Consider the following 25,401-nt stretch of genomic DNA (forward strand, 5'->3'; position numbering starts at 1 on the left):
AAGGCGTGGGAAAATCAATTAACATTTATTAAGTACGGTTTAAGTGCTTATCTTAACCACTTACCGTCTTCAGTGAAGTATAAAAAAAATTGCAACGAAACGATTAACGCTTCTAGAACAAAAACTGAATACAAATTATATAATTTTGCATCAAAAGTTCAATCATGGCACGTTTAGTTTAAAAACAAGTTTAGAAAAAACTGCTTCATGATGATGGATCTCAACGACAAAATATTTACACGCGTTGGAGTGGAGTGTCTCAACACTAGGTAAGCGTAGAACATTTTAAGGGTTCAACGCTTACCTAGTGTGAAGACACTCCACTTCCCATTTTCCGCCGAATTGTAGAAGCATTGCTTGTTGAGTGGAAAGACTCGGCCGCGTGATATTTCATTATCTCGAGTAGGGATCGCACCCACCGTCCGCCGTGTAGGGAGGAGGTTATCAATTCGACTGTATTTTTTTTATATTTGTTACCCCAAGAACTTATGCCTTGATGTGAAGTAAGTGCGCGACAAATGGACGACTAACTCAAGATTTCGATTTCGATGATTCTGCTTTTATTGGAAAGCATACACAGGGTAGTTTGACAGTTTAGTTAGGTTCTGATTATGGTATCCGGTGGAAGTCTGAAGGAGAAGAAGAAGAAAAAAAGTGGTTAAACATTGTAGTTATTGGTACATGACTTGGGAGAAATACAAAAATACTCGGGTTTTTTTCTTTTCCGTCGCCATGTATAACAGGGCAGGCAAAGATAACCTGGAGTCAATATACTCAGTTTCTCATGTTCAATCTAGTAAGAAGACGGAACGCAGCGATGAGTCCAGCCACTCAACATGCAATGTGCAATGTCCCTCTGCCTACTCTGGAGCTAGAGTAAACTACGTAGGTGATGCGTCAACACGTTTTAAAGTGATTGTAGTCGGCGGCAGTTCGAGGTTGCGTCGCACACGCCGCCGGCCGCTACCACTGCTGGCCTTTGATAACAACACAAATACTTAAATACACTTTATTAAGTATTACGTACAGCAATCTGTGTTAAAACTTCATTTTATAATTAGGCTCGTATTTAGTACTAGTGCGAGTTGGGCTCGTACTAGTATAATTCAGTTTGTTGCATGAAGCTTCCATACAGTATTTATTTGATTCTATTTTTTTGCATTTTGTTGTTATAACGACTACAGAAAGACATTATTTGTGAAAATTTCAATTGCCTAACTAACAGGTTCATTAGATACACCCTGGTGACAGAGGGACAGACAGTGGCATCGTATTATTAGGGTTCCGTTTCACCCTTTGGGTACGGAACCTTAAGGAAGTAAAAAAAAATATACGAGTAGAAAACGACACGAAAAAAATATACAATAATGTAATGATTTTATATAAATAGTTTTTATATTTATGATAATTTGTTATAGAAAAATGTAAATCAACCTCTTTGTTTAATAAAAAGATATATTTGAAAATTTATACATAGAACTAGCGCGAGTTGACAATTTAAAAAAGACGCTGGATGTGATGAAAATTCTGATGCGCATTATTAGATTTGGAGCTGAAGAGGAAAGTGGTCCTCTAGAATAAAATATTGTATTATAATTTCAGATATACATTGTACAAGCCTAATGGTATCTAGCCCTGGAAGAAGTATAAGTTCTGTAAAAGTCCTGAGATATAAATTGTACAAGCCTAATGTTATTTAGCCCTGGAAGAAATATAAGTTCTGTAAAAGCCTCGAGGTGTTTGATTTCTTTACAATAATATCTCTTAAACATAAAAGAGTTATGTAAAGTTTTAAAAGTTATTGTTGTAATCAATCAAATGAGAAACATATGTGGAACCATGTTGCACGTTATCAAAACATTTCGTATTTATATTTCAATCTTTATTGTTTGGGAATGTTTAAAAATGTAACAGATGGTTTTAGCATTTTTTTAGGGTACCGTACCTCAAAAGATAAAAACAGAACCCTTATAGGAATGTTTTGTTGAGACGATTCATCGCCAGATCGTGTGGAGGTATCAAGCTGATATTAATATCAAATATCCTGGTCTACGAGCTCTTGGAGCATAGCAAAAAATCAAGCCTCAAAGTCAACGCAAACAAAAGATAACAGGATTTATGCACAGATTTTTTGGCATTTTATATGAAATTCGCGACATCTTAAAAGTTGAGCCGAGAGTGGGGAAGGGACTGTCTTAAGTACGCCCCCTATACTGATATAGCGTGAAACTAAAAGGCGATCATTTCACGACTAAATCAGGATCGAAAATACACAATTAATTAATAAAAATATTCTTTTCGCAGCCATCAACGGATCTTACCCACCGTTTCCCCCAACAAAGAAGAGTCACTGGAAGGCTGATGCGGTGCGGCGTTTAAAAGCGTGCTGCTCCAAGAAAACACTGTTAAGAAGAGTGCCCATACTCGCGTGGCTGCCGAACTACACGTTTAGAAGTGGCTTAGCGGATATCATTGCAGGTATTGCTTTGCTTGTATTTGCTTTTTTTAGGTTCACGATGTTTCCCGCACATATCAGGGAAGGCAGAAAGAACCTGGAAACCTAGTGTTACAATATTTAGCTTTTCATGAAGACATTTCTATTGATTTATATGTGTTAATATAATTTCACTGTAAAATGTCCAATTTGGTGCATGAGCCATTGAATATGAAATTAAAAATATATTTCTAAAGGTAGGTAATCTAATAGAGGAACAAAAACCAAAAAGGATTTCCAAAATTTCTGTCTGCTTATAAAGCTGATGCCGCTCGTGGCGCAGGACTTGACTAGATGTGACAGATTGTGGGTTTGATTTCCACTCGAGGAAATTAAATGTTTAATATTTCCATTTCTTCGCTCTTGGCATCGTGACAAAACGCGGCGTCAAGTTTTGCCACTCCACACGCAATGCATCCAGAATTCGTGAGGAAGTGGGAAACTGAGAGTTTAAACACTAGTCTCTCTCTGCTAACAGCTGATAAAACTGAAATTAAATTTATACAATAGAAATTAGATAGAATAGATTATAAACAACGATGCTTCAGTGTTTACAATAACTTAATATTAAACATTAAAATATGTTTAATATTAAGTTATTTTCGCGAGACAAGTTTCTCTTAAGACCGCTCTAAGGTCATACCAGTTCATTTGATTGCATTTATTGCAATCACTGTAACCGAGTAATTATATTGCAATTTTTCAGAAAAACATTATATTTTTATTATATATAAATTTATTATAATAATAAAAATGTAGCTGACCTTCTGTACATAGAAGATGTATGAGAAAACCAGAAGCTGTATGACATTTATTCATATAACAGAACCCAAAATAATGTATTTGTTTATCTTTTGCCTCGGCTATCCAGTGCAATATATAAGTAATTTGAAAGAAAATAGCAGTCGTGGAGTAGTTGTGGATTCAAATCTCATTTCTTCATTTTATGTACTTATCTTATCTATATATATAAAATCGAAAGGTCACTCACTCATCACGAAATCTCAGAAACTACGAGTGCTAGGAATCTCAAATTTTGCATAGGAGTTACTTAGAGGACGTAGGTGCTCGCTAAGACGGGAATTTGCAATATTCGATTTCTAAGGGGTTGTTTTTGGGGTCGAAAGTTTGTATGAAACTTCGTTACTACAAATCAAATTTTGCATAGACGTCACTAGGACGTAGTCATGGAGACAGAAATAACATAGTTCACGCGGGTGAAACCGCGAGCGGGCCGCTAGTTAATTATAATTTATTTATACGGATGAATAAAATGCAAATAAACAATCATTCGAGCGACAAATGAAAAAAAATAGAATTATATCACCAGGAGGTACATCTCTGGTCAAATGAGAGTCTGACTCGCCTCGCACAAGGATCCCCCGAATGAGATGTGAAGAGTGTGATGGTAGTGAACGATGCAGAAACTGTAGCGTGTTACGCTCTGATCTCTCTGGCTTCCCCGCTGGGGATAAAGCAGGAAGCTAAAAAAATATTAATAGTAATAAAAAATGCTTTCAATTGTTACGTAATAACAATAAGTTAATAACAATAACCCTTTTAAATATTATCCACAACTTCCGTCCACAATTTTAAACCACGTACTTCAGACTCAAAATGTTCTTTATAAGTACGGAAAAGTGTAAATTTAACTATTATAAATTTCCGCCACATGATTTGTCAAAATACGTTTTAAAATTAAATAAATTGTATACATTGTGGGTTGTTCGCGAGTGGCGACACGCTCCGCCGCGCCCGCCGGTATCTTTTGATGACAATCCACAAAACGATTCGCTTTGGTCCATTCCGCGTATTATATTGTCGTAGTTTTGAAGTATTTATGAAAAAATGTTAGTAAGTATGTATGGATAACAATAAATATGGTTATAATGTACTTGGATAAATAAACAAACATGTGTTTCGTAAATGCTTTGCTCTGAATTAAAAAAAAAAATTGACATTGACAGTTGTGTCGTCAAGATGGCGCCTACTTGTATATATATTTTTTTGTAATAGGGATATAATATTTAACCGACTTCTGTAAGAAAAGGAGGTTATCAATTCGACTGTATTTTTTTAAGTATAATATTATCATCTCACGCTAAAATTATATGTTTTTATTATCCTTTGCATTGTACACTTAAAAAAGTTCAATGTTTTTTTATCGTAATCCTTGTACGATGTACATATTTTTAAATAAAAAATAATTTTAATGATTGTGATTTCAAATGACTGCACACTGCACACTGCACACAATATGTACGTAAGTAATCATTTTATAAAAATATAATAATAAACTTATCTCATTGGAGATGGAGATGATTAAAAATTCACGACTTGTTTGGTGGATGTCCTTCTTTGTTTGATTTTAATCTAATTCCTAATACTTGCCGCTATGATATTGATAAATTGTTTTTTTTTTATTATTAATATCATATATTTAAAAACTCATTAATCCATCCATCCATCAAGAATTTGAACTTACAACCGTCCTCTTCATACGACTGCTTTATAGCGTTTGGTGATTTTACCATAAAATCATTTTGATTTGTCATTTTAAATTAAAACTTATAATAATGACACATTTTTTCCATTTACTTAATTAGTACATTAGCGTTTTGTAAGCGTTATTTACTTGATAGCAATTGAAGCGTGAAATGAGAGAGACTTATTATTGTACGTCGTCGGTGTTTTGTAATCGTCCCACGTCTAGGTACAGACTTGTATGAACACTAAGTTTTTAACATTTTCATATTGCTTATGGTATGGCATTAGTGAAGGTTGTGAGTTCGATTCTCACTCTCATCACATTCCTCGTTTCGGTAGGGGCAAAGCGCGGCGTATGGAACGGAAGTGTCTAAGAGGGACGGAGTATCTTAACACTAGGTCCAGGTTCCCTCTGCCTACCCTATGCCTGCCTATGTGCGAAATACAGCGTGAAGCTAAGAAAAGGAAGTTTTTACTTAAAGCTTCGTCCCTCTCAAATATAAATAACTAATAAATTATTTGTGATCGACTCATCATACACGAGTATGAAACAAAACAAACATCACGTTGCTGCAAAGTACTTTAATTTAATATCAATTCAAATATATAATATACATGTGTGTTACAGGTATAACAGTGGGCTTGACAGTGATACCACAAGCGATAGCCTACGCTGGTGTGGCCGGTCTACCACCACAGTACGGACTCTACTCCTCCTTCATGGCCTGCTTCGTCTACACTGTATTTGGGTCCGTGAAGGACTCCGCGATAGGACCCACCGCCATCGCGGCTATACTCACCAGGGAGAACTTGCATGGGCTGGGTCCGGAGTTTGCGGTGCTCTTGGCGTTTCTGTCCGGCTGTGTTGAACTTATAATGGGTATTCTACAATTAGGTAAGATTTGTTGTTGTTGTTATTACTTATTAGTTTGTTTTGAAGGGCGTTGTGGCGCCTTATGTGATTGTAACCGCGTGAAGTTCATTCTGGTAACAAGAACAATCGCGGCGTCGAGATCAGTCGTCGAGGCAAGTGGAGAAAAGTAATTAATATCTTTTCCGTTCCGTAATATATGAATATTCCGTATTCCGTATAATATCCGTTCTATGGAAAACTTTAAGACGTTTCAATTATATTTTGTCATCAACCTATATTTTTTATGTTATGTTAAGTATTTTTTAATCATTCAAGTTCTAGAAAAAAAACATTTATGATTCGCAACAGTATTTTTTTAATATGCTAGCAATGATCATAAATTCTACAGTATTTGATAAAATCAGTGTGGAATTAAAAACAGTCAGCCAAGCGCGTCCTACGAGCTACGAGTGCGTTACGGAGTCCTTCCATTTAGAGATAAAGAGATGGACAAGAGAAGACTTGTTCCATATGTTTCGATATTTACTTAAAATTGTACGGGAAAATAAAAAAAAAGGTACTAACATTTTGTTCTTGGCGTAGTGCCCACTCACTGGAATAAAGGATTTAAACATTTATTTTATTTCTAGATAGCCGAGTAAACGTGACCGGTTGTGTTTTCGATTCCCACTTTGAAGGGTGAAATATTTAATATGTTTATTTTCCCACTATGGTAACGAGGCAAAGCGCGGCGCTGAGTGCTGGTACTCAACACGCAATGCCTCCAGAATCACCACTAGACTCGCTCTGTCTACCCTGCTACGTACAAAAAGCATATTAGTCAATGGAACTCATGGAAATAAAGGTTAAAAAAATCTTGTCAGAGTTTTAAGTCCACAAAAAATATAAAGACTGTATAGAAACAAATATAGCTAAGTATAGAATAGAAGCAGACCACAGGAACTCTACACGGAGTATAACGCTATAACAGAGTGTATCAAAATAGTCGTTTGTGTACAAACACCTTGTTTGGACAATGCGGTGTTATTGTGCGTCGCTTGAATGCGTGACGTCACTGTCTTAGCGCGGAGTATGTATGCTATGCTTAACGTAAATATCACCTTTGAAAGCATTTTTGTAGATATTTTATTAACTTTTCAGTTTCGTGTTTCTTTTGCAAGCTCTCCGTTCGACACTAGGCGCCCTCTGCCTTCCAATTACATGCGAGATACAACGTGGAGCTCAACACTGAACAATCAATGATAACAGCATATTTATTTACAATTACGATTTTATTTATTGTTAATTTGTAAAGCAAGGCTGAGCTCGAAAGCTAAATGAACTTTACGTAAAAAATAACTTGTCACATTTAATTTAAACAGACAAAGTAACATGCTTACGCAATATTTATAAAGTGTGTCACCATTCATTACACTTGATCCTCAATTTTACAAAATTTGGAACATTTTTTTAAATTTTGGGGTTCCGTATGTCAATAGAAAAGAAACGGAACCCTTATAGGATAACTTTGTCGTCCATCTGTCTACCTGTCCGTCAATCTTTCAAGATCATTATTCTCAAGATTGCGTAAAAGAACCAAGCCAACTAACTAATATCAAATATCTAGGACTTGTTGAAGAGTTAGAGAATATGGAAAGATTCCAAGAAGATACTTACTTTAGGTACATGAGTTCGAATTCGTTTCCCTCGGCTCCGCAGGTCGAAGAGAAAAAACGGAATTTCTATCTGTCTGTCTGTCTAGTGTCTTCTGTTTGTTTTGAACGAACCTATAGGATTATAGGGATGTTCTGGATAATATATAGGCTTAACTGTAAAAATAATTATTTAAAATTTTTTTATAATACATTTTAAATGTTATATAACATTTATTTAGCCGGTAGGTATACTTATCGGGATATTTACTTCGTATTATTTAGTCACGAATTATTTAAAATTAATACAAAGCATATCGCTATTATTCTTTAAAGAATGAAAATGTTCGGAATGCAGGTGGTCTCGCTAATGCGTGGTTGACGACCTGACGACTGACGACCGCGTGTAGTGTAGCGGGTTACATCGGAATTATTAACGAACTCTGTATGTTATAAAAGGACATTTCCCCACTGACTGAGGTTAACACGCACAACAGCCGTAACCGCTGTGCGTACAATCGTGAAATTTGTGAACACTCATTAAGTGAACACCCGCTAAGAAGGGATTTTAAAAAAAATTTACCCTAAAGGAATGAAATAAGGGTTTAAAATTTGTAAAATTTTTTTTTTAAATGACCACCTAATTAAATTTAGACTCTTAAAAATATTTCATTAAACGCGTGTTTTATGGTTTTTTAGAATTCACTTCCTAAATTGAATATAAATATATTTAATAAATATTTCTAGTTCAAGCGGGCGAAGCCGCCCAGGTCGACTAGTATAATATAACCCTTTTTTTTTTTTTTTTTTCGCTGGGAAATGCATTTACGCAGACCGCCCATACGGAAGGCGTGCCTTACGGATGAGCGGTACTGTGGGACTCACCGGTGAGACCGATCAGTATAATATAACCCTAAGCGAACTATCGAACATAAAAAGATTTTTTTAATTTGAAGCCGTAGTTAAATTTAGTGCTGCGGCGCCAAGAAGCGCGGGTCCGAATTCTGAAAAAATACTGCTTCTTTAACACTCTACTTGTCCTACAAACCCTAAACAATGTTAAGAAAAACAATCGTCATAGAAATTACAGCGTATTCGAGAACTACTTGAAACCGGTATTGCGACCTTGCAATTAGTACAGGAAGGCTACGACTGTCATTAACGGGTTCATTTGCATCGGTTATTAAATACACGTGTGACTTATGTGTGTGCTTGGGGGGTTCAATGTGACGGTCGGGGGTTCCCTCTGCCTACCCTGCTGTATGCGGGATACAGCTCAGGCTGTAATCAGCTTCAGAGCTGATTAATTTATTTATCCTTCAACACGAAATGTCTCCACAATTGGGTAGTCCGTGAGGAATGCAGTGTTTTAGGTTCCCTCTTATTAACATTTTTAAAGCGTTATCCACACTCTTAGAATAAGTATAAAAATAATACATTAAATAATAAAATACAATAGTATAAAATAGTATATACTATTTCTAAATAAGTATTTTTTCCTACCTTAACCTATAATTATATTATAGTTTCGCAAGTCACACTCACGAACTATCTAATAATGCTTCTGTAAAATGATCAATTGTAACTCGAGACGTTTCATTTCGTATGGTGAGCTCTCATTACAGCAAGCAGCCCACAAGTGCACGGTCATTACACGAACTCGTATGCTAATTGTTTTTAATCTACTGATTGTATAAGACGAATGCAGATTTGAACCCGATGCACAGAAATCTACACCACCTATGATTTTTTTATGCTAAGTTCCACCAAACGTATAGTTTTGGTTATTTTATCGAAAAATATTTAACAGTTGTGTATGAAGCAGTGAATATTTTACAGGTTTTCTAATCGACTTCATCAGCGGGCCGGTGTCAGTTGGCTTCACGTCAGCCGCCGCCATCATCATCGCCACGACGCAGGTGAAGAACATATTGGGGCTCAGCTTCCCTGGCGGAAAGTTCTTACAGGTAATATGTAGGTAGTGAATGTTGAGCCGCAGCGGCAATGTGTGGCTTTTGTGGGTTCGATTATTACTCACGAGTTAATTATTTCTATTTTCTCCCTTCTTAAAGCAAAGCGCGTCGTTGAATTCCGCCAACTAACACGCAATGTCTCGAAATTTGGACGAAAAGTGGGAAACAGAGTTCGTTAGCACTAAGTTCCTTCATCCTGCCCGCAGAGAGAAAGTAGAAAAAATATATTTGCTGTAGCCCTTTGAATTCTTCAATTGTAAATTGTAACCCGCATAGGTAAATACCTACACCATACCAGCATTAACAAACAAACGAATTATAAAAGTACTAAAAATATTTTTATTATATTTCATCTCAAGCAAAAAATCTGTCAAATCCACGTCATTTCGATTGGATAGTACAGAATTGCTCTAATTTCTAATAAGTGCTTACATTAGTATATTACGTATTCGTTACTTTAAACAGGCACTATATTTTGTTAATACCCAAAAAATGTGAATCTTCAGTTGCTTAATAAAAAATTAATTTAAAAAAAAATAACAAAAATTTTATTATAAAAAACATGCGAATTATATTACAAGTAAAATACGTCTCGGCATTTCATAGCATCATTCAGTATTTATATTTTTTTTTAATTTTGAGAAAAATGTAAAAATTATCGAAAGTAATTTTGAGAAACCTAATGAGATTATTAAAAAAAACATTTACTTAAGCCGCAAATATTGAATGATCGCAAGATGTCTCTGCATCTCACAGCAACACAGCACTGTGCCGATCTAATTTATTCTTCTAGTACCCAATGTAGTTTTTGCGAGTAGTCTGTAGGTAGCTGCTGTAGTCTGTCAGCAAGTAATCATCATTTTTTACTGGTAACCAATTTAGTTGGTTTTTGTTCGTTTGTACTTTCTATCGGCCTTCGTCAAATCATTAACTTCGATTTATTTATTCATATATTCGTGCTTTAACTTTTATTACCTGGTTTAATTTAATAGTTTTTAAGGTCCTCCTTTCTAAAAAATGTTGTTTTATGTGATTTCTCGCGTAGCAGAGTAGGCAGAGGGAACTTAGCGTTAAGGCACTCAGTTTAGCCCAAATTATACCGCATTACGATACTACGTAACTATCGGACCTCTCGCGATGGTTATGGGCTTAATTCCTATTGCGGTAAATATAACACACAAAGGTGCATGAGGCTGTTAAACGTAACTTTTTGTAATATTTCTGAAGGGTGGAAAGTGGAGAATAGAACTTTATAACATTGTAACAAGTAAAAAGAAGAAACAGGGACATTAATCACATCTGCTTTTTTTACTTCTTTTTGTTTTTTCATGCTGTATCCCACGCATACCAGAGTAGGCAGAGGTGAGAGAGGTAGAGGGAACCTTGTAATAAGAGGTCCCCATTATCGAGATATTGCGTGTGGCGGATGTCAACGCCGCGCTTTGTCTTGTTATCAAAGGGAGGAAATGAAAATAATTAGTAATCGGCATGGCATTAATATGAAATAAGTATTTTTACAATAATGTAAAGAAGTGTGTTTTCACGGCAGGTGTGGACCGGTATGTACGAACATATAGGCGAAACCAGACTGTGGGACACCGTGCTGGGCGTGTCTTGTATCGTCGTCTTGTTACTGCTCAGGGTGAGAGTGCTTTGAAAATATGTACTTTACTGTAGGATTCCCGTCCCCCACGACAGCCTCAGCTATAATTTTTCGCCTAAAAAAATGACTCTGAATGTTAGGTGGCGAAACTTAACACCGCAGTTCTTACTATAGGTACCGGAGAAGAAATATTATTTTGAATATAAACCTGTTTTTCTGTTCAACTGTGTCACATAACAATGAAGATATTATCATTTTTTAACTTCATACTTAGTACCAAACAGGTTAGCTGAAAAGAAACTAGTGCCAAAACACTGCGTTGTTTCATGACGTTCATGAATACACGTAGCTAGTGGAGGCTAGACGTAGCGCACTAGCATGCTGCAAACGCGGCATGTTATGGGTTCGATTCCTCGTTCTGGTGATGATCCAGGTAGGCACGAGAGGGAGCAGAGTCAGCGATGACATGCTATAATTTTTCAACACTATGAAACTTTGTGGCATAACATTTTTTTCTCTACTCTCTCTACTCTCCCCCGATTACAAATAGTTAAGTATTTGATTAGAATTTGAATGTTTAACTTGTTTACTTATTTATTTGACAGTTATTTCAACACGCTCGCGTACGGATAATGAAACAGTGTCTCTCAATACAAAACAACCCAGATAATATATTTAAACATTCTATAAATGGTATTACTTAAGTAGCGCGACCTGGCACCTTCACTGTCGATGTCGAGCGCAATCACAATAACAGTTACATGTACGAGTATGTAACCGCAGCCGCGTGCAGCAGGACAGGCAGGGGGAGCCTCTGGACGTCCTCGGTGTTGGCACCACAGCGAACAAATGAAAAACTTTGGATGGAGACTGAGGTTCCCAGGTTCCCTCTGCCTTCGAACGCTTTCGCGTTAAAAAAAATAATAAAACAATCTCACGAAGATTCACTTATAACAAACATTCACCTTCTGTGCGTGTAGTAAAATTACCCAAGAACGCCCCTGCGTCACGAGACTCACTTATCCATAGAATCATTAGTATTTAACTTAATCACTGAAACGCCTCTAGTACAAAAGAATTATTATGATGACTAAGTATCCCAGGCATAAATCGCGGGGCATTCGTGCAGGTTGCTGGAGATGCTATCTAACCGCAAAGGTCGACTTCCTGTTTACCTGACGTTTTAGATGTGCATATGTCTCACATACATTAGTTACTTAGTCATGAATGGTTTAATGTTATGCAAACATTTATTTACATCGACTGTCGTTATTGAAGATTCCTCGTACATTTTATTTGTATACATATAAACAGAAGGATCACAAGCACGTGACTGTAAACTCTAGAAATGCAATATTTAATATTTTCATTAGTACGCTCTTGAATTGAGTTTGTCGTCCGCCACTTTACACACAATACCTCCAGAATTCGATGGAAAGAGAGGAGCGAAGTGTTTTAACACTAGGCTCAATAAAAAAAATGTCAGCTGTATTTTTGACAATAGATGTTGTGTTTGTTTGTTTACAGAAAGTAAAAGACATAAAAATTGGCAGCAGCGACAGTGAAGACGGTAAGATCGAGAAGGGCAGCCGGTTCAAAGCAATCGTCTCCCAATCTCTGTGGTTCCTCTCCACCACGAGGAACATCACCGTGGTGCTGGTGTGCGCGGCGCTCGCTTACTACTTCGATACGCAAAATAAGCAACCTTTTGTGTTGACTGGTAGGTTTTTTTAATATACAGGGTGTAACACGATCGACGGTTGTCTATGGGTAGAGGATCTCAAGACCTATCCATTTTACCTCCCATGTATGTTAGCGGATTTTCAGTTGTTCGGCAGATATTTGAGAATTTGTGATTTTTTGGAAAAAGTCGGATTTTTGAAGAAAATTGGCAAATACTGCCCGACTGTCGAGTCTGCCTTCGTGATTTTTTTTTCTCAATATAGCTCAATAGTAGTCCTTTTGTATAATGCAATATTTTAAAAGTATCGGCTTATAAATCGGCTTATAAAGTTCTCAAATATCTGCCGAACAACTGAAAATCTAACTGAAGCTTACATACATGAGGTGAAATAGACTGAGATCCTCTACCAATAGACAACCGTTGATCCGTCGATCGTGTTACAGTCTGTATATTTAATGATATTTCGTATATAATTCATTTGCTATTATAATTTTAAAATTTTTCAGTTAGTTTTGAGAATACATAAGACAGCCTTGTTTTGTTTTCAATTCTATAATTTTTATGGACTGTCAGTTGTCAGTCAGTCACTTGTCTATATAATCTTAATCTATATATATAAAAGGACTTGTCCTCACTGACTGAGGTAAGACGCACGCACAGCCGTAACCGCTGTGCGTAGAAACGTTAAATTTGGACAGATGTTTACTTTCGTAATCTGGATATCCACTAGGAAGGGTTTTTAAAAAAAATTACCCTAAAGGGGTGAAATAGGGGTTGAAAGTTTGTAAGGGAAAAAATTAAATAGGCACCGATTTTTATAAAATTGTAAATTCAGACTCTTAAAGATATTTAATTGAACACGTGTTTCACGGTTTTTTAGAATTTACCCCCTAAGGGTGCCAATAAGGGGTTGAAAGTTTGTATGGAAAAAATCTTTAAATCGCCACCGATTTTTATAAAATTTAAAATTTAGACTCTTAAAAATATTTCATTAAACACATGTTTCGTGGTTTATTTTAATTCATCCCCTAGGGATGCAAATAAGGGGTTGAAAGTTCGTATGGAATAATCTTTAAAACGCCACCAATTTTTATAAAATTTGAAATTGATACTCTTAAAAATATTTCATTGAACACGTGTTTCGTGGTTTATTAAAATTCACCCCTAAGGGTTCAAATAAGCAGGCGAAGCTGCGCGCGTCCGCTTGTCATTAAATATAGATAGAAGTAAACATAGATTAGGTTCTCCTTTTTTTTTTTAAATAAAAAAATGTACTTTTATACAGTTTTGTAATGTAACGTAAGTTTTAAAAGGTAAAACAGTCGCTTTATTATTATAATATGGTTCGAGCCGAATGCAGCTCGTTTATCCGGCACTCTCCAGTCAAACCGTTCCAGTTGTTGCTGGTTTCTTATACGTCACTAGAATGTTTACAATGTACTATAGGTACATTGGAAAATCGATATGTCTTGTCTGTGTAGTTCTCTTTGGTTATATTTTTGTAATTTCAATTTCATCTTGCACGAATATTAGATAGAGTAGGCTTAAATGCTTATTGTAGTTAGTCGAGTGCTTTTCAAACTGACAATTTTGTTTAGCTTCACGCTGTATCCCGCATATATCAGAGTAGGCAGTGGGAACCTGGGAACCTAGTGTTAAAACACTCAGTCTCCATTAAGTGTTGAGTGGCGGAACTTGGTACTGCGCTTTGCTTCGTTACGAGAGCAAGGAAAGTGGAAAATATTTCACATGTTCGAGCTCTTTGAGTTGGAAATTGCACCCACACCCTTCCCTATCACGCTTACACTTTACAATCGCAAGCTTGTGCCTCTGCGCCTCGACTGGCCTCATCATCTAAGGTTAAAAGTCATTTCCTTCCTTCCTTCACTCCAGGCGAAGTGAAAGCAGGGCTGCCGGAGATCTCTCTGCCGCCATTCTCCGCGACGGTGGGCAACCACACCTACACCTTCACCGAGATGGCGTCGACTCTCGGCTCCGCTATCTTCGTGGTGCCGCTGCTATCGATTTTGGAAAATATTGCGCTCGCGAAGGTTTTCTGTGAGTATCTCGTTAAGATTAGATCTTCATTGACCACTACATAATTATAACAGGATAGTACCATTCTTCGAACCATTTTGAAATAGGTAAGTAGACTGAGGTGACATTCGTCGATCAATTTGACACAATTGTTATATGAAACAACAGTTACCTCCCGCACGCAGAATGTCATTGTGAGAAAGTTCATTTTTTTTCGAGCATGAAGTTAATGCTGTTACCCCTTTTCCTTCGTACCGTCGATTGGGCTAGGTTGTGCTATAGTTACACAGCTCCTATACTATATGGATATATATCGCAGCTGAAGGCGGCTCGGTGGACGCGACGCAGGAGATGGTGGCGCTGGGGCTGTGCAACATGGCGTCGTCGCTGGTGCACAGCATGCCGGTGTCGGGTGCGCTATCGCGGGGCGCCGTCAACCACGCGTCGGGAGTCGCGAGCCCCGCCGGGGGGCTCTACACCGGGGCGCTGGTGCTGCTGGCGCTGCAGGTGGGCTCTAGTTTGTTAAAATGAAGAAGATAGCAACAAATTGATGGGATCTTCCAAAATACTTCTATGCGGGAACTTGACTCTAGACCACTAGAGAAAAGAAGAAAAGAAAAATTACAATAATTAATTAATTGATTGCGTTTTCATTTAAATTATATTGCTTACCTAATAGTAATCATAATTTTAATTTAAATAATATCCGATTTTTGAATGATATTTTCCAGTACTTCACTCCATACTTCTACTACATCCCGAAGGCGTCGCTGGCGGCCGTCATCATCGCGGCCGTCGTCTTCATGATGGAGCTGCACGTCTTCAAGCCGATATGGCGGACTAAGAGTAAGATGATCAGTTTTTTTTCATATCCAGTTAGGTATATCTTTTAGTTTTGGTTAAACAATAAATATTATAAAATAACGTAAAAGGCGGTTTTGTCAAAAAAAATTACGAAAGAGATTAACTACCCTCAGCTACTCAATAAGTTTATTACGTACCAATGAGATTTCCTTTTAATAAAGTAACCTTCCTTTAGCCTGAAAATAAGGAACAGGAGGTTCCTAGACTTTGCAAATTGGTTAGGTAATGGGGACAATGACCTATTTGACGTGAATGCCGATTTAACTACCAAGACTATACTAGATGTCCGAGTTCCCTAAGCGTAAAACAAAAAAATGAAGGCATATGTACATATATTATTCCCGTATATCTTTCCAGAGGTGGACATAATCCCGGGCGTAGTGACGTTCGGCGCGTGCCTCCTCACGCGCCTCGAGCTCGGCATCGTGCTCGGCATCGCCGTCAACTTGCTGTTCCTGCTCTACGCCTCCGCCAGGCCCGCCGTCAGGGTCACCAGCGTGGTCTCCGAGGGCGGCGTGCGCTACGCACTGGCTCGCGTGGACCGCGCGCTCGCTTTCCCGGCGGCCGAGTTCGTGCGGCGCGCGCTTCGCAAGGCGGCCGGCGACGCGCCGCTCGTGCTGGACGCGCACCACGTGCAGGCCGCCGACTTCACCGCCGCTAAGGTATATGTGTGTCCACATCCATACATATGTGATCTATTATAACATACTATGTATATAAATCAATAAATCAGCTTCACGCTATCCTACATGTAGCGGGATAGAGAAAACCTAGTCTGAAGACACTCCGCTCCCCACTTTCCGTATAGAGTCGCACAACTCAACGCCGCCCCGCCTTTACCTCCACACCAGAACACAGAGATAAAAATATTAAATATTTAATTTCCTCGTTTAGGAATCGAACCCAATACCTGTCGCGCTTACACGATTGCGCCCCTGTGTTTATACATGTTAAACACAGTTATTACATTGACCAAATCTCATATTACAATTACCAATAATATTTTTTCTTAAATTTAAACTACAAACAGGGAATAAAGGCCCTTATCGAGGACTTCCACGCTCGCGGTCAGACGATCATTTTCTACAATGTGAAGCCGTCCATCGCGGAGGTGTTCCGCGGCGTTAAACCGCGTGAGTTCGTGCACTGCTCGTGTCGGGCGGAGTTGGAGCGGTTACTGTTGACCGCGCAGAGACGGCGAGCCGCCGTCACTGGCGGTAGTGCTGACAGTGGCAACACGTGGTATGTACAATTTAGACACAACGTTTATCTGTATATTTTGTTGTTCATTTTGAATCCACTTAAATTATTGAAATCAATAAATATTATATAGGTTTTTTTATATAATATTTTTTGAGCTATTATAATATAAAAGATACTTTCACCGGCCAAGTGCTCTACCTGATTTAATTATTAAACATTTGTTTCGAGCCAGGTCGAAGTTCATATATACAGTTGTTAATGTCAGAATTAATTTTTGTTACACAAAAATTAGCTTAACACATAAAATTAGCTGTAACATGTATTTTAATGAAACATTTTCAGATTGCAGGAAACATGTGTTGCGGTGGAAAATAAATAAAAATATGCGTGATTGTAGTCAGCTACCGTAGTACTCGGGGGGGCGCGCGCCGCCCGCCGCCCGCCGCCCGCGCCGCTGTAGAAACTACACTTGTATGTAAATATCGATTTAGACAAACTTATATTTATCTAATTTAAATAATTTAATGTACATCTAAGTAAGGGTGACCGACGAGTCTTTAACAGTATTAGATTTGTGAATGAATAAATGTTCTCGAATGTTTTTTTGTATGTGTTTCTAATACACTCCTTATCGTGAACTGATTTCATTATTCAAGCGTATCTTTTATGTTACAAACTGAATAATAAACTAATATTTATTTATGCGGCCGTGGTGGCGCAGCGGCACAAGGGTGTGACTGTAACGCGACGGTTGTGGGTTCGATCCCCACTCGAGGAAGTGAAATATTTCCATTTCTTCGCTCTGGTGTCGAGGCAAAGCGCGGCGTTGAGTTCTGCCACTCAACACGCGGTGGCTCCAGAATTCGGCAGAAAGTGGGGAACGGAGTGTCTTAACACTAGGTTCCCTCAGCCTACCCTGCTGTGCGCGGGATACAGCGTGAAGCTGAAATAAAAATTATATTCTGATTGTGCAGATAAAGTATGCGCCACTTTTGTTTATAATCGTTGAATTACTCTAACTAAATCCTCCACCGACGCAGAAAACAGATCTGCTGACAAGTACCGCCATCAACAAAATTTCTAAATTTTAAAATTAAATATTTATATCGATAAAATACTTGATAAAAACATTATACATCTATCTTTGTCTATCCTGCTTTATTGCTGCTATATATAAATAGTGTTTTACTTTTATATTTCTTTAGTAGCAAAATTAAGTTAAATGCAGGGGAACTCGACGCTTGTTTTCGGATCACCAACATAATAATAGAAATTAAAAAGTTAAATTTGAAACCACTATCACCATAATTAGGCATTCTAATTTAATTCAAACAATATCATACACTATTGATTATATTAAATTAGCGGACGCGCGCAGCTTCGTCTGCTTATTTGCACCCTTAGGGATGAATTAAAATAAACCACAAAACATGTGTTCAATGAAATATTTTGAAGAGTCTGAATTTACAATTTTATAAAAATCACCGATTTAATTTTTTTTCCATACAAACTTTCAACCCCTATTTCACCCCTTTAGGGTTAAAATTTTTCAAAATCCCTTCTTAGTGGATGTCCAGATTACGAATGTAAACATCTGTCCAAATTTCATGTTTCTTCCATCAGCGGTTACGGCTGTGCGTGCGTCTTACCTCAGTCAGTGAGGACAAGTCCTTTTATATATATATGGATAACATTTAATATAATATTAATTTAATATAATAAGACAAAAATGGGAGATAATCAAATATTTATTATACAATCGTCACACAGATCTGCGCACAGCCTCCGCTCTCTGCGCTCCCTCCTCTCACCTCCTCTCAGTTATACATACACATACAATGTTCATATTGTATCTTCGACTCCAAAGTATAAACCTGCTAAATCCGTTTCTTGTCGTTATGTATGTCATTTTTATATCATTCATAAGTGTAAAAAATATAGAAAATATTCTTTATATTTTATTTCGTACAGTAAAGAATACAAATCAATTTTCAAAACTGTATAAACCTTCAGATAATATACAAATACTCATCGTTTTTTTATACTTTTTTGTCTCTCTTTCTATTTAGACTGTTACCAGGTTTACACTCTCGGCCGACGATATTTATTTAATATCGATATATCGCAGCTTGGCAAGGACCAAAAAAGCAAATTTGTATTTTTTATTTTATTTTAATATTACATAATTTAATCAATAAAACATTTAAATATAATTTTAATTATATAAATTGAAAACTTGCCAACGTGCGGATATTAACAAAATGAATGTAATAAGACAACCGAATATACGTAGTTGAGGAATACTCGTCTACGTCTAAGCCTACGTTCGCCATTCATTTTATAAAAAAATCTTTTTTTCTCTAAAGCCAAATCAAATCTATAAAAATATCGAATCCTATAAGTGTGTGTGTGGTCTTCGATGCATCCTATAGGAAACATCAAGATGGCAGACATTTCAGGTGCTGCGATTGTCAAGGACCATTGAGCAGAACATCTTAATGGCTGTATAAGTTTGTGGATTTTATTAAAAAATTTAAAATTACTCTATAAAAAAAAGGCTTGTAGCAGATATGAATTACAAAATGATTTAGATAAATTTAATTATAGTTTTAAACTTATATTTACGATGTATATATATAAAAAACACTTCATTTCTTTTTCTAATAGTTAACCAAAAGTTTAACTAATTAGTTAACTAAAGTTTAATCATCAGTTACTGGCACGATACGATGTATGTTTTTGTATAAATTCTACTAAAAGTGAGCCCAAACTTACAAGACGAGGAAGACGGAGGATCGTAACGCGCGGTAAGAGTAAATAAATTCGCTTCGAACGGTCGCATTCATTTGGATATTATCTAACATTAATGTATATATAGCTCACCTATATATCATTTTTTTAAACGAAAAATTAACTAAAACTAAATTCTAGTTGCTGTCACTTCGAGACTTGCACTGACTTTACAACATTCTTCAGATATGACACTGACATCATCACCAGACCTCCACTACTGCCACTTACTAATAATCACAATTAAACTAAATTAATCATAATTATGATTTAGCTTTTACCATATTACAATTAAAATGCGATTTGTGATCAAAGAAACCAAACAAAGCCTAGTTTTATTTTAGTTCACATCCTATTTGCAATATTTGAGATATGAGTAAAATACGGTTTGTGTAGACTAGCACTAAGTCGACACGAAGTTCTAGAGTATTCCGGGACTTAACTTACAATGGTATACTGTGGGCGTTACCTTACGTTACCTTACATTACCTAAGTTACCTAAATACTTACCTTATAAAGAGTAAACTGTATCACTAGTTTCACAATATAAATGCATCCCTCGCTCGTCGCTCTAACACTTCTGTCTCACTCACACACTTGCCTTATAGACTTTGGCCAAAGTCCAATCGGAGTGTCGATATATATTATAAAGCGGTCATACTATGTGCATCTAGAACCGCACATTTTACCTATAATGTACAAAATGGTATATATTGAGCCTCTTGTCAATATATGACACCTAAGAAGTGTCGTAGTGTTTTGTGCGGCGAGCCCGCTCTTAACATACACACATATGTAACAACACACATTGAGCTACAGGCGCGTACTATCCAACTTGGGTTACGTGAAATAATTAAATTAGCATATCTATGATGACAAAACCATTTTATGATAATATTGTAAAGATATATAATCATTCTTCTTTGCGTTTTTAATTTTTCTTTATCTGGTGAGATTTGAAGCACCTATAATAAACTTTACAATTAAAACAGTTTTCTTCGCGCCTCATATTAAATAGTACACGCCCTTTACATAAAATAATAAAAAACGAAACAGTCGTTATATGGCAGTTATCGTGACCTAGAACTGAAGTCCACACCATCCCAGCCTGACCACTGAGCCGGAATAAATATATTTCGATAGTAATTATTCTAAAAATAGTATTTTTTTTGTTTTTATTTGTTTTATGTCTAATTCTATAATTGTGTATGGCTTTATGAGACCCTCTTAACTTTAGAATGGAAAAATATTTTATGTTAATCTTAATTATAATATAATCGGCACCATAAGAGTACTATTTTGAAATTGTTTTCTATAGATTGCTTAGCCATTTGGTTACTTTATAAATAGTATGGTTGTTAATTTGGTTGGTTGCGGAATGTCCGGTGCTCAGTACTTCAGCAGGTCGTCGTCGTCTAGATCCGCGAGAGCGAGTTTACTGTCTATCACTGGAATTGAATAACATATTATGTTACTAAATATAATTACATCAACAGATGAAAATAGAACATTCAATATTTATTATCATGAAAAATCTCTTAAAGTAAATTACAAAGTTTTTTTTGTTAACTTTTCTAATATTAATGTAAATTTAAAAATATTAGTCACCATTGCTTGTTTCGGTGTTTATAGGTTAGCATGTACTAAGTACTGTTATAATATATAATAACCTTTATCAAGAAAGATTTTTACAAGACTTCAATAAATCTAAATTTTGTTTCATTTATTGTTATATATCAATCACTTCACTTATATATGACTGAAAACTGAAAATATCACAAATACAGTATTCCTGTCCAGTCCATTCAAGTCAAAGCATATTATTACAAAAATATTATATATATTTTTTTTTAGTTTTCCAAGTTATGAATACACAACATAACGCATATATACTTACGTTGGTCCGGGATAGTAGTATGGCGGGGGCCGCTCGTACTCCGTGGGGCCGTGGTAGCGAGGGGGGCCTTCCTCCCAGTGCCTGCAACCGCCACCCGCACGACGAGTGCTCACTCATTACCGTATATGTATATATGTATGTCATAAAAGTGATAAATGATCATGTACAATCTCCAAATACTGACTTTTGACTACTATGAGGATGTATTCGAGATATATACACAAAAGTTGTGAACCACCAGAGGCAATCCCAAAAGATGTTTAAGCAGACAGACAAAAACTTTACTTGTTGGCATAAATTATGTGACAAAATTTATATTCTCAATTTAAGGTAATAATTATAAAGACAAGTTAAAAGTATAACTTTTCCCGTATTTTTCCTAACGAAGAATAAAATAATTCTTTATTGTTTTAATGAGTATATAGTGTCTCAACCTTAGATTCCCAGGTTCCCTCTGCGTACCCTGCTTTATATGGGAAACTGTGTGCGCACTATGACAAAAAAATGCAAGTATAAAAAGTGTCTCTGCTTACTTTGGCGCCATATCATTATATCTGCGCGCGTGGTGTGCGTCGACAGGCGGCGCCACGTGCGACGCGCCCGCGCCCTCCGCCGAGCGCCGCCGCGCGCCCCCGCGCTTCTCCGCGCTGTAGGCGCTGTGCACACACACGCAGGTTACCTTACCACCCCGTACATGTGGCACGCCGGGGTACCGCCGCTGATGGGTCCACGCCGTGGAGATCTAAGGACCGGCGTCACACGTCATACTTTAGGCGTCTGCCTATACGGTATACTTGACCCATTAGCGATCTGACCCCAACGTACCTTATCACCCACACACACACAATGCACGACCGAACCGACGGCACAACTACCCTCAAACTTTTAATTGATCAATTACAACTGATTTTGTCAAAATGTAGCTTTTTGCCCAATTTCATGCGCGAACCGACGGCCCTACTAAAAACTGATACTTTTAACAAATCAGTGATTACAGTTTTTGTCCCAAAATTTAGCTGTTGCTCAATTTCAATGTACTCATACGAATGGCTCTAAGTGACGAGAGACTCTCGTTCTGTCGTGTTTAAATAATAAATAATAAAATTATTTACCAATAGGTTCTTTCCACGCCGTCGGCTCGGAATGTGAACTTTAAGGAAAAAGAAATTTCAAACAGAATTCAGATGAAATAATAATAATATATAATAAAATAATTATAAGTTTTGAAAAAAACAAAAGTTTGGTACATTTAAAGCTTAATATCATCTGCATACTGCTTGCAACATCAAAGATCACACTGACAAAGAAAACCATGCACTAATTACTAAAGAATAAGATGTGAATTCTCTAGCCTTGGAGGGCCGGACAATAAAGATTATAGAGTAGTTAGAGCTAATAAAAGAGGGCTATAATATCACCGATTTAAGTTTGGTGTTAAGTGTAGGCCTCGACATGAAAAGAAAGAGCTATTTCAAATATTCATGCAGTTAATCACATAAGACGCTGGTTGTGTGACAATCAATTTAAACATGGATTATTTTCAGTTGAAATATGGATTAGTATTTTCAGTTGAAATAGATAAAGCAACTGAAATTTCCAATTTCAATTTACTGGGTAAAGCTAAATGTGTAATTTTGTACTTTATGCAGAATGAAATATACACCTATATTTTTTTTTCATTTATACAAATTTCCTATCATACTCAAACAGCATGATAGCAATTGTACTAAATATTTTACAAAAAAATGCAGAGTATAGTTTGAAAAACTCGGTATCACAACAAACCTCTTATGTACAATAAACACAACTAGTAATGGAATGATAAATGGATTGTTAGTTACCAAATAACTAGGCGCTCTTGGCTCTCCGTCTTCATTCATTCAATAAGAAATTAATATAACATATACAAATACATAACTAACTTAAAGTCCCAATATGAAACTATTTCGATGCCAAAACACTTATAATTACAGATTATAAAATAAAGATTATAAATACTTTTACTTAAATAAATGTAGTTCTACAAGTTACAATTCATTATTTTTTTAATTAATTTAATTGTTTATTTATTTAGAAAATTATTTATAAATAAATTAATTAGTATGTTTAAGAGGATTTAACGTGTAGACCTAGTTACAACTAAGAAGGGAATGCTAGCAAAGTCAAATTCCTTTGATCCCTGTGTTAAGTCTAATTCAATTCACTGCAGTGCACCTCTATGTGTCTATGATTCATTATTCTATCTATGATCTAAGAGTATATTGATATGGCTATGTTTTTAACATGAGCGACATACATTGGTTTTGGTCGATCGGTTCTTTAATTTTTTTAGCCCGCGACGACGATGGTAAATTTGACGTGTATGTTTATGCGCGTGTCTGTCTGTCTGGAGCATCGTAGCTTCCAAACGGACACAAGGAAATTGATTTATTTCCTTTAGTTTGTATGAAAAGTACCATAATTAAGTGTTTTTAGGCATGATGCAATCAAATATTTTCAATCATTTGAATATTATCATTTCTTTTCTAGTTGTTTGGTAACTTTTTAGAGTTTTTTATTTCGGGGGATTTTAATTTAAAACAACATCTATACCGATTTCAAGACCAAATTCAGCCACTATCAGCTCTAGTTCACAAATATTACATACTGATATAAATTGTATGCTCATTCTGTAAATATCTACGTATATATATAAAGATTATATGAGAATAATTTTAATAACATTTTAAGTCGGCTTATATCTAAACAGATTAGATCAATGTCTGAGATTCATTTGAGTAACTATGAAAAGAGTAAATTACATCTATCTCTGAAACCCTGCCACGCGAAGCTACACATACTATTTGGGTATACTCTAGCTCACTAGTGTGTATATTTTGGCATATATGTATGTATAAAGTATACTTTACGTCGCGAGTGAGGCGCAAGCGGTCGGTGAGGTTAGCAATGGACGAATACTGTAGTGGAAGCATATGAGTTATGGCAAATAATATATCCGTATGATTATTATACAAATATTTTGTAAGTATACAAGCTAATTTCAGTTTTACTTAAATTATAATTAATTCCGCACAAACAGCCATAAATTTTGGGCCGTGGAAGACAAAGCGAAATCAGTTCACTACTTTAAATTGGTCATACGACAATATCAATATCAACTCACGGTCTTAATGTCTAAAATACTAAGACACAATAACATCAAATATATGGACTATTCGATATAAAATGGTAAATTTTTTGAAGATTACATTAATATTACATCCAAAACAGTACATAAGCAATAAAAACTTTTGAAACCATTGCCAAAACGACTGACAAGGCAATGCCTCATGATTTCAAAAATGTCAAAATCTCATTTAGAGGATAAACGTATAAAATGATCACATCATCCAACTATACAATAAAAATGTTTTCAAAACATATCACAACACAAATTTGATTAATTTTATGATATAAAACAAGCGGACGAAAGGTAGCATTGGTGTTTGGACACAATAGCGTCTACTCGGACTCGTGAATGCCGGATTCGTTGTCCTCGTCCTTGGCGTCGAGGCGCGTCTTGAGGTCGTCAATGAGCGCGGCGGGTGGGCCCGGCGGCGACAGCAGCTGGCACACTACCTCGCGGCCCTCCAGCACCACCTGCGTGCCCCCCGCGCCCCCCGGCGGCCCCCCTAGGCCTCCCGGGTCCGCGTTGCGGCCGCGCCACTCGGCGATCTTGCCCTCGATGTCGAGCGTGCTGCGCTTGGAGCCACTGCCGCCACAGGTCAAACACGCCAAATCGCGCATGCCCTCACTAGCGCTAGCTAGGGCGACTAAACACACGGTCAACCTCTTACACATTCCCTTAAATTACCGTAAAAATAA

At 36.7% G+C, this 25,401-nt stretch overlaps 2 protein-coding genes across 13 annotated transcripts in view; one reads left to right on the forward strand and one right to left on the reverse strand.

Annotated features, from left to right (window-relative positions):
• The window catches only part of LOC146531716 (sodium-independent sulfate anion transporter-like), a 30,776-nt gene extending 13,321 nt beyond the window's left edge, over nt 1-17,455 (forward strand). The window contains exons 2-12 of one of the 3 annotated variants that reach the window (XM_085197848.1): nt 2,305-2,478; nt 5,610-5,876; nt 9,326-9,453; nt 11,009-11,101; nt 12,590-12,782; nt 14,640-14,804; nt 15,103-15,290; nt 15,515-15,629; nt 16,005-16,309; nt 16,678-16,889; nt 17,193-17,455. In XM_085197848.1, the coding sequence (XP_085053974.1) occupies nt 2,305-2,478; nt 5,610-5,876; nt 9,326-9,453; nt 11,009-11,101; nt 12,590-12,782; nt 14,640-14,804; nt 15,103-15,290; nt 15,515-15,629; nt 16,005-16,309; nt 16,678-16,889; nt 17,193 (1,841 nt within the window). In that variant the 3' untranslated portion in view covers nt 17,194-17,455. Of the gene's footprint in view, nt 1-2,304; nt 2,479-4,529; nt 4,754-5,609; nt 5,877-9,325; nt 9,454-11,008; nt 11,102-12,589; nt 12,783-14,639; nt 14,805-15,102; nt 15,291-15,514; nt 15,630-16,004; nt 16,310-16,677; nt 16,890-17,192 lie in introns of those variants that run through there. The other 2 variants (XM_085197850.1, XM_085197849.1) reach the window with 2 other exon arrangements.
• Nucleotides 17,456-18,580: 1,125 nt separating this feature from the next.
• The window catches only part of LOC146531717 (prominin-like protein), a 35,562-nt gene continuing 28,741 nt past the window's right edge, over nt 18,581-25,401 (reverse strand). For 2 of the 10 annotated variants that reach the window (XM_085197839.1, XM_085197836.1), the window contains 3 exons: nt 22,069-22,193; nt 21,538-21,629; nt 18,581-21,088 (listed from right to left, as the gene is read on the reverse strand). In XM_085197839.1, coding sequence (XP_085053965.1) covers nt 21,086-21,088; nt 21,538-21,629; nt 22,069-22,193 — 220 coding nt within the window. In that variant the 3' untranslated portion in view covers nt 18,581-21,085. The other 8 variants (XM_085197841.1, XM_085197837.1, XM_085197842.1 and 5 more) reach the window with 5 other exon arrangements.

The sequence above is a fragment of the Heliconius melpomene genome, chromosome 15 (assembly GCF_056956725.1).
Source record: "Heliconius melpomene rosina isolate 202511_hmr_F chromosome 15, ASM5695672v1, whole genome shotgun sequence".
In the NCBI taxonomy this organism is placed as follows: Eukaryota; Metazoa; Arthropoda; class Insecta; order Lepidoptera; family Nymphalidae; genus Heliconius; species Heliconius melpomene.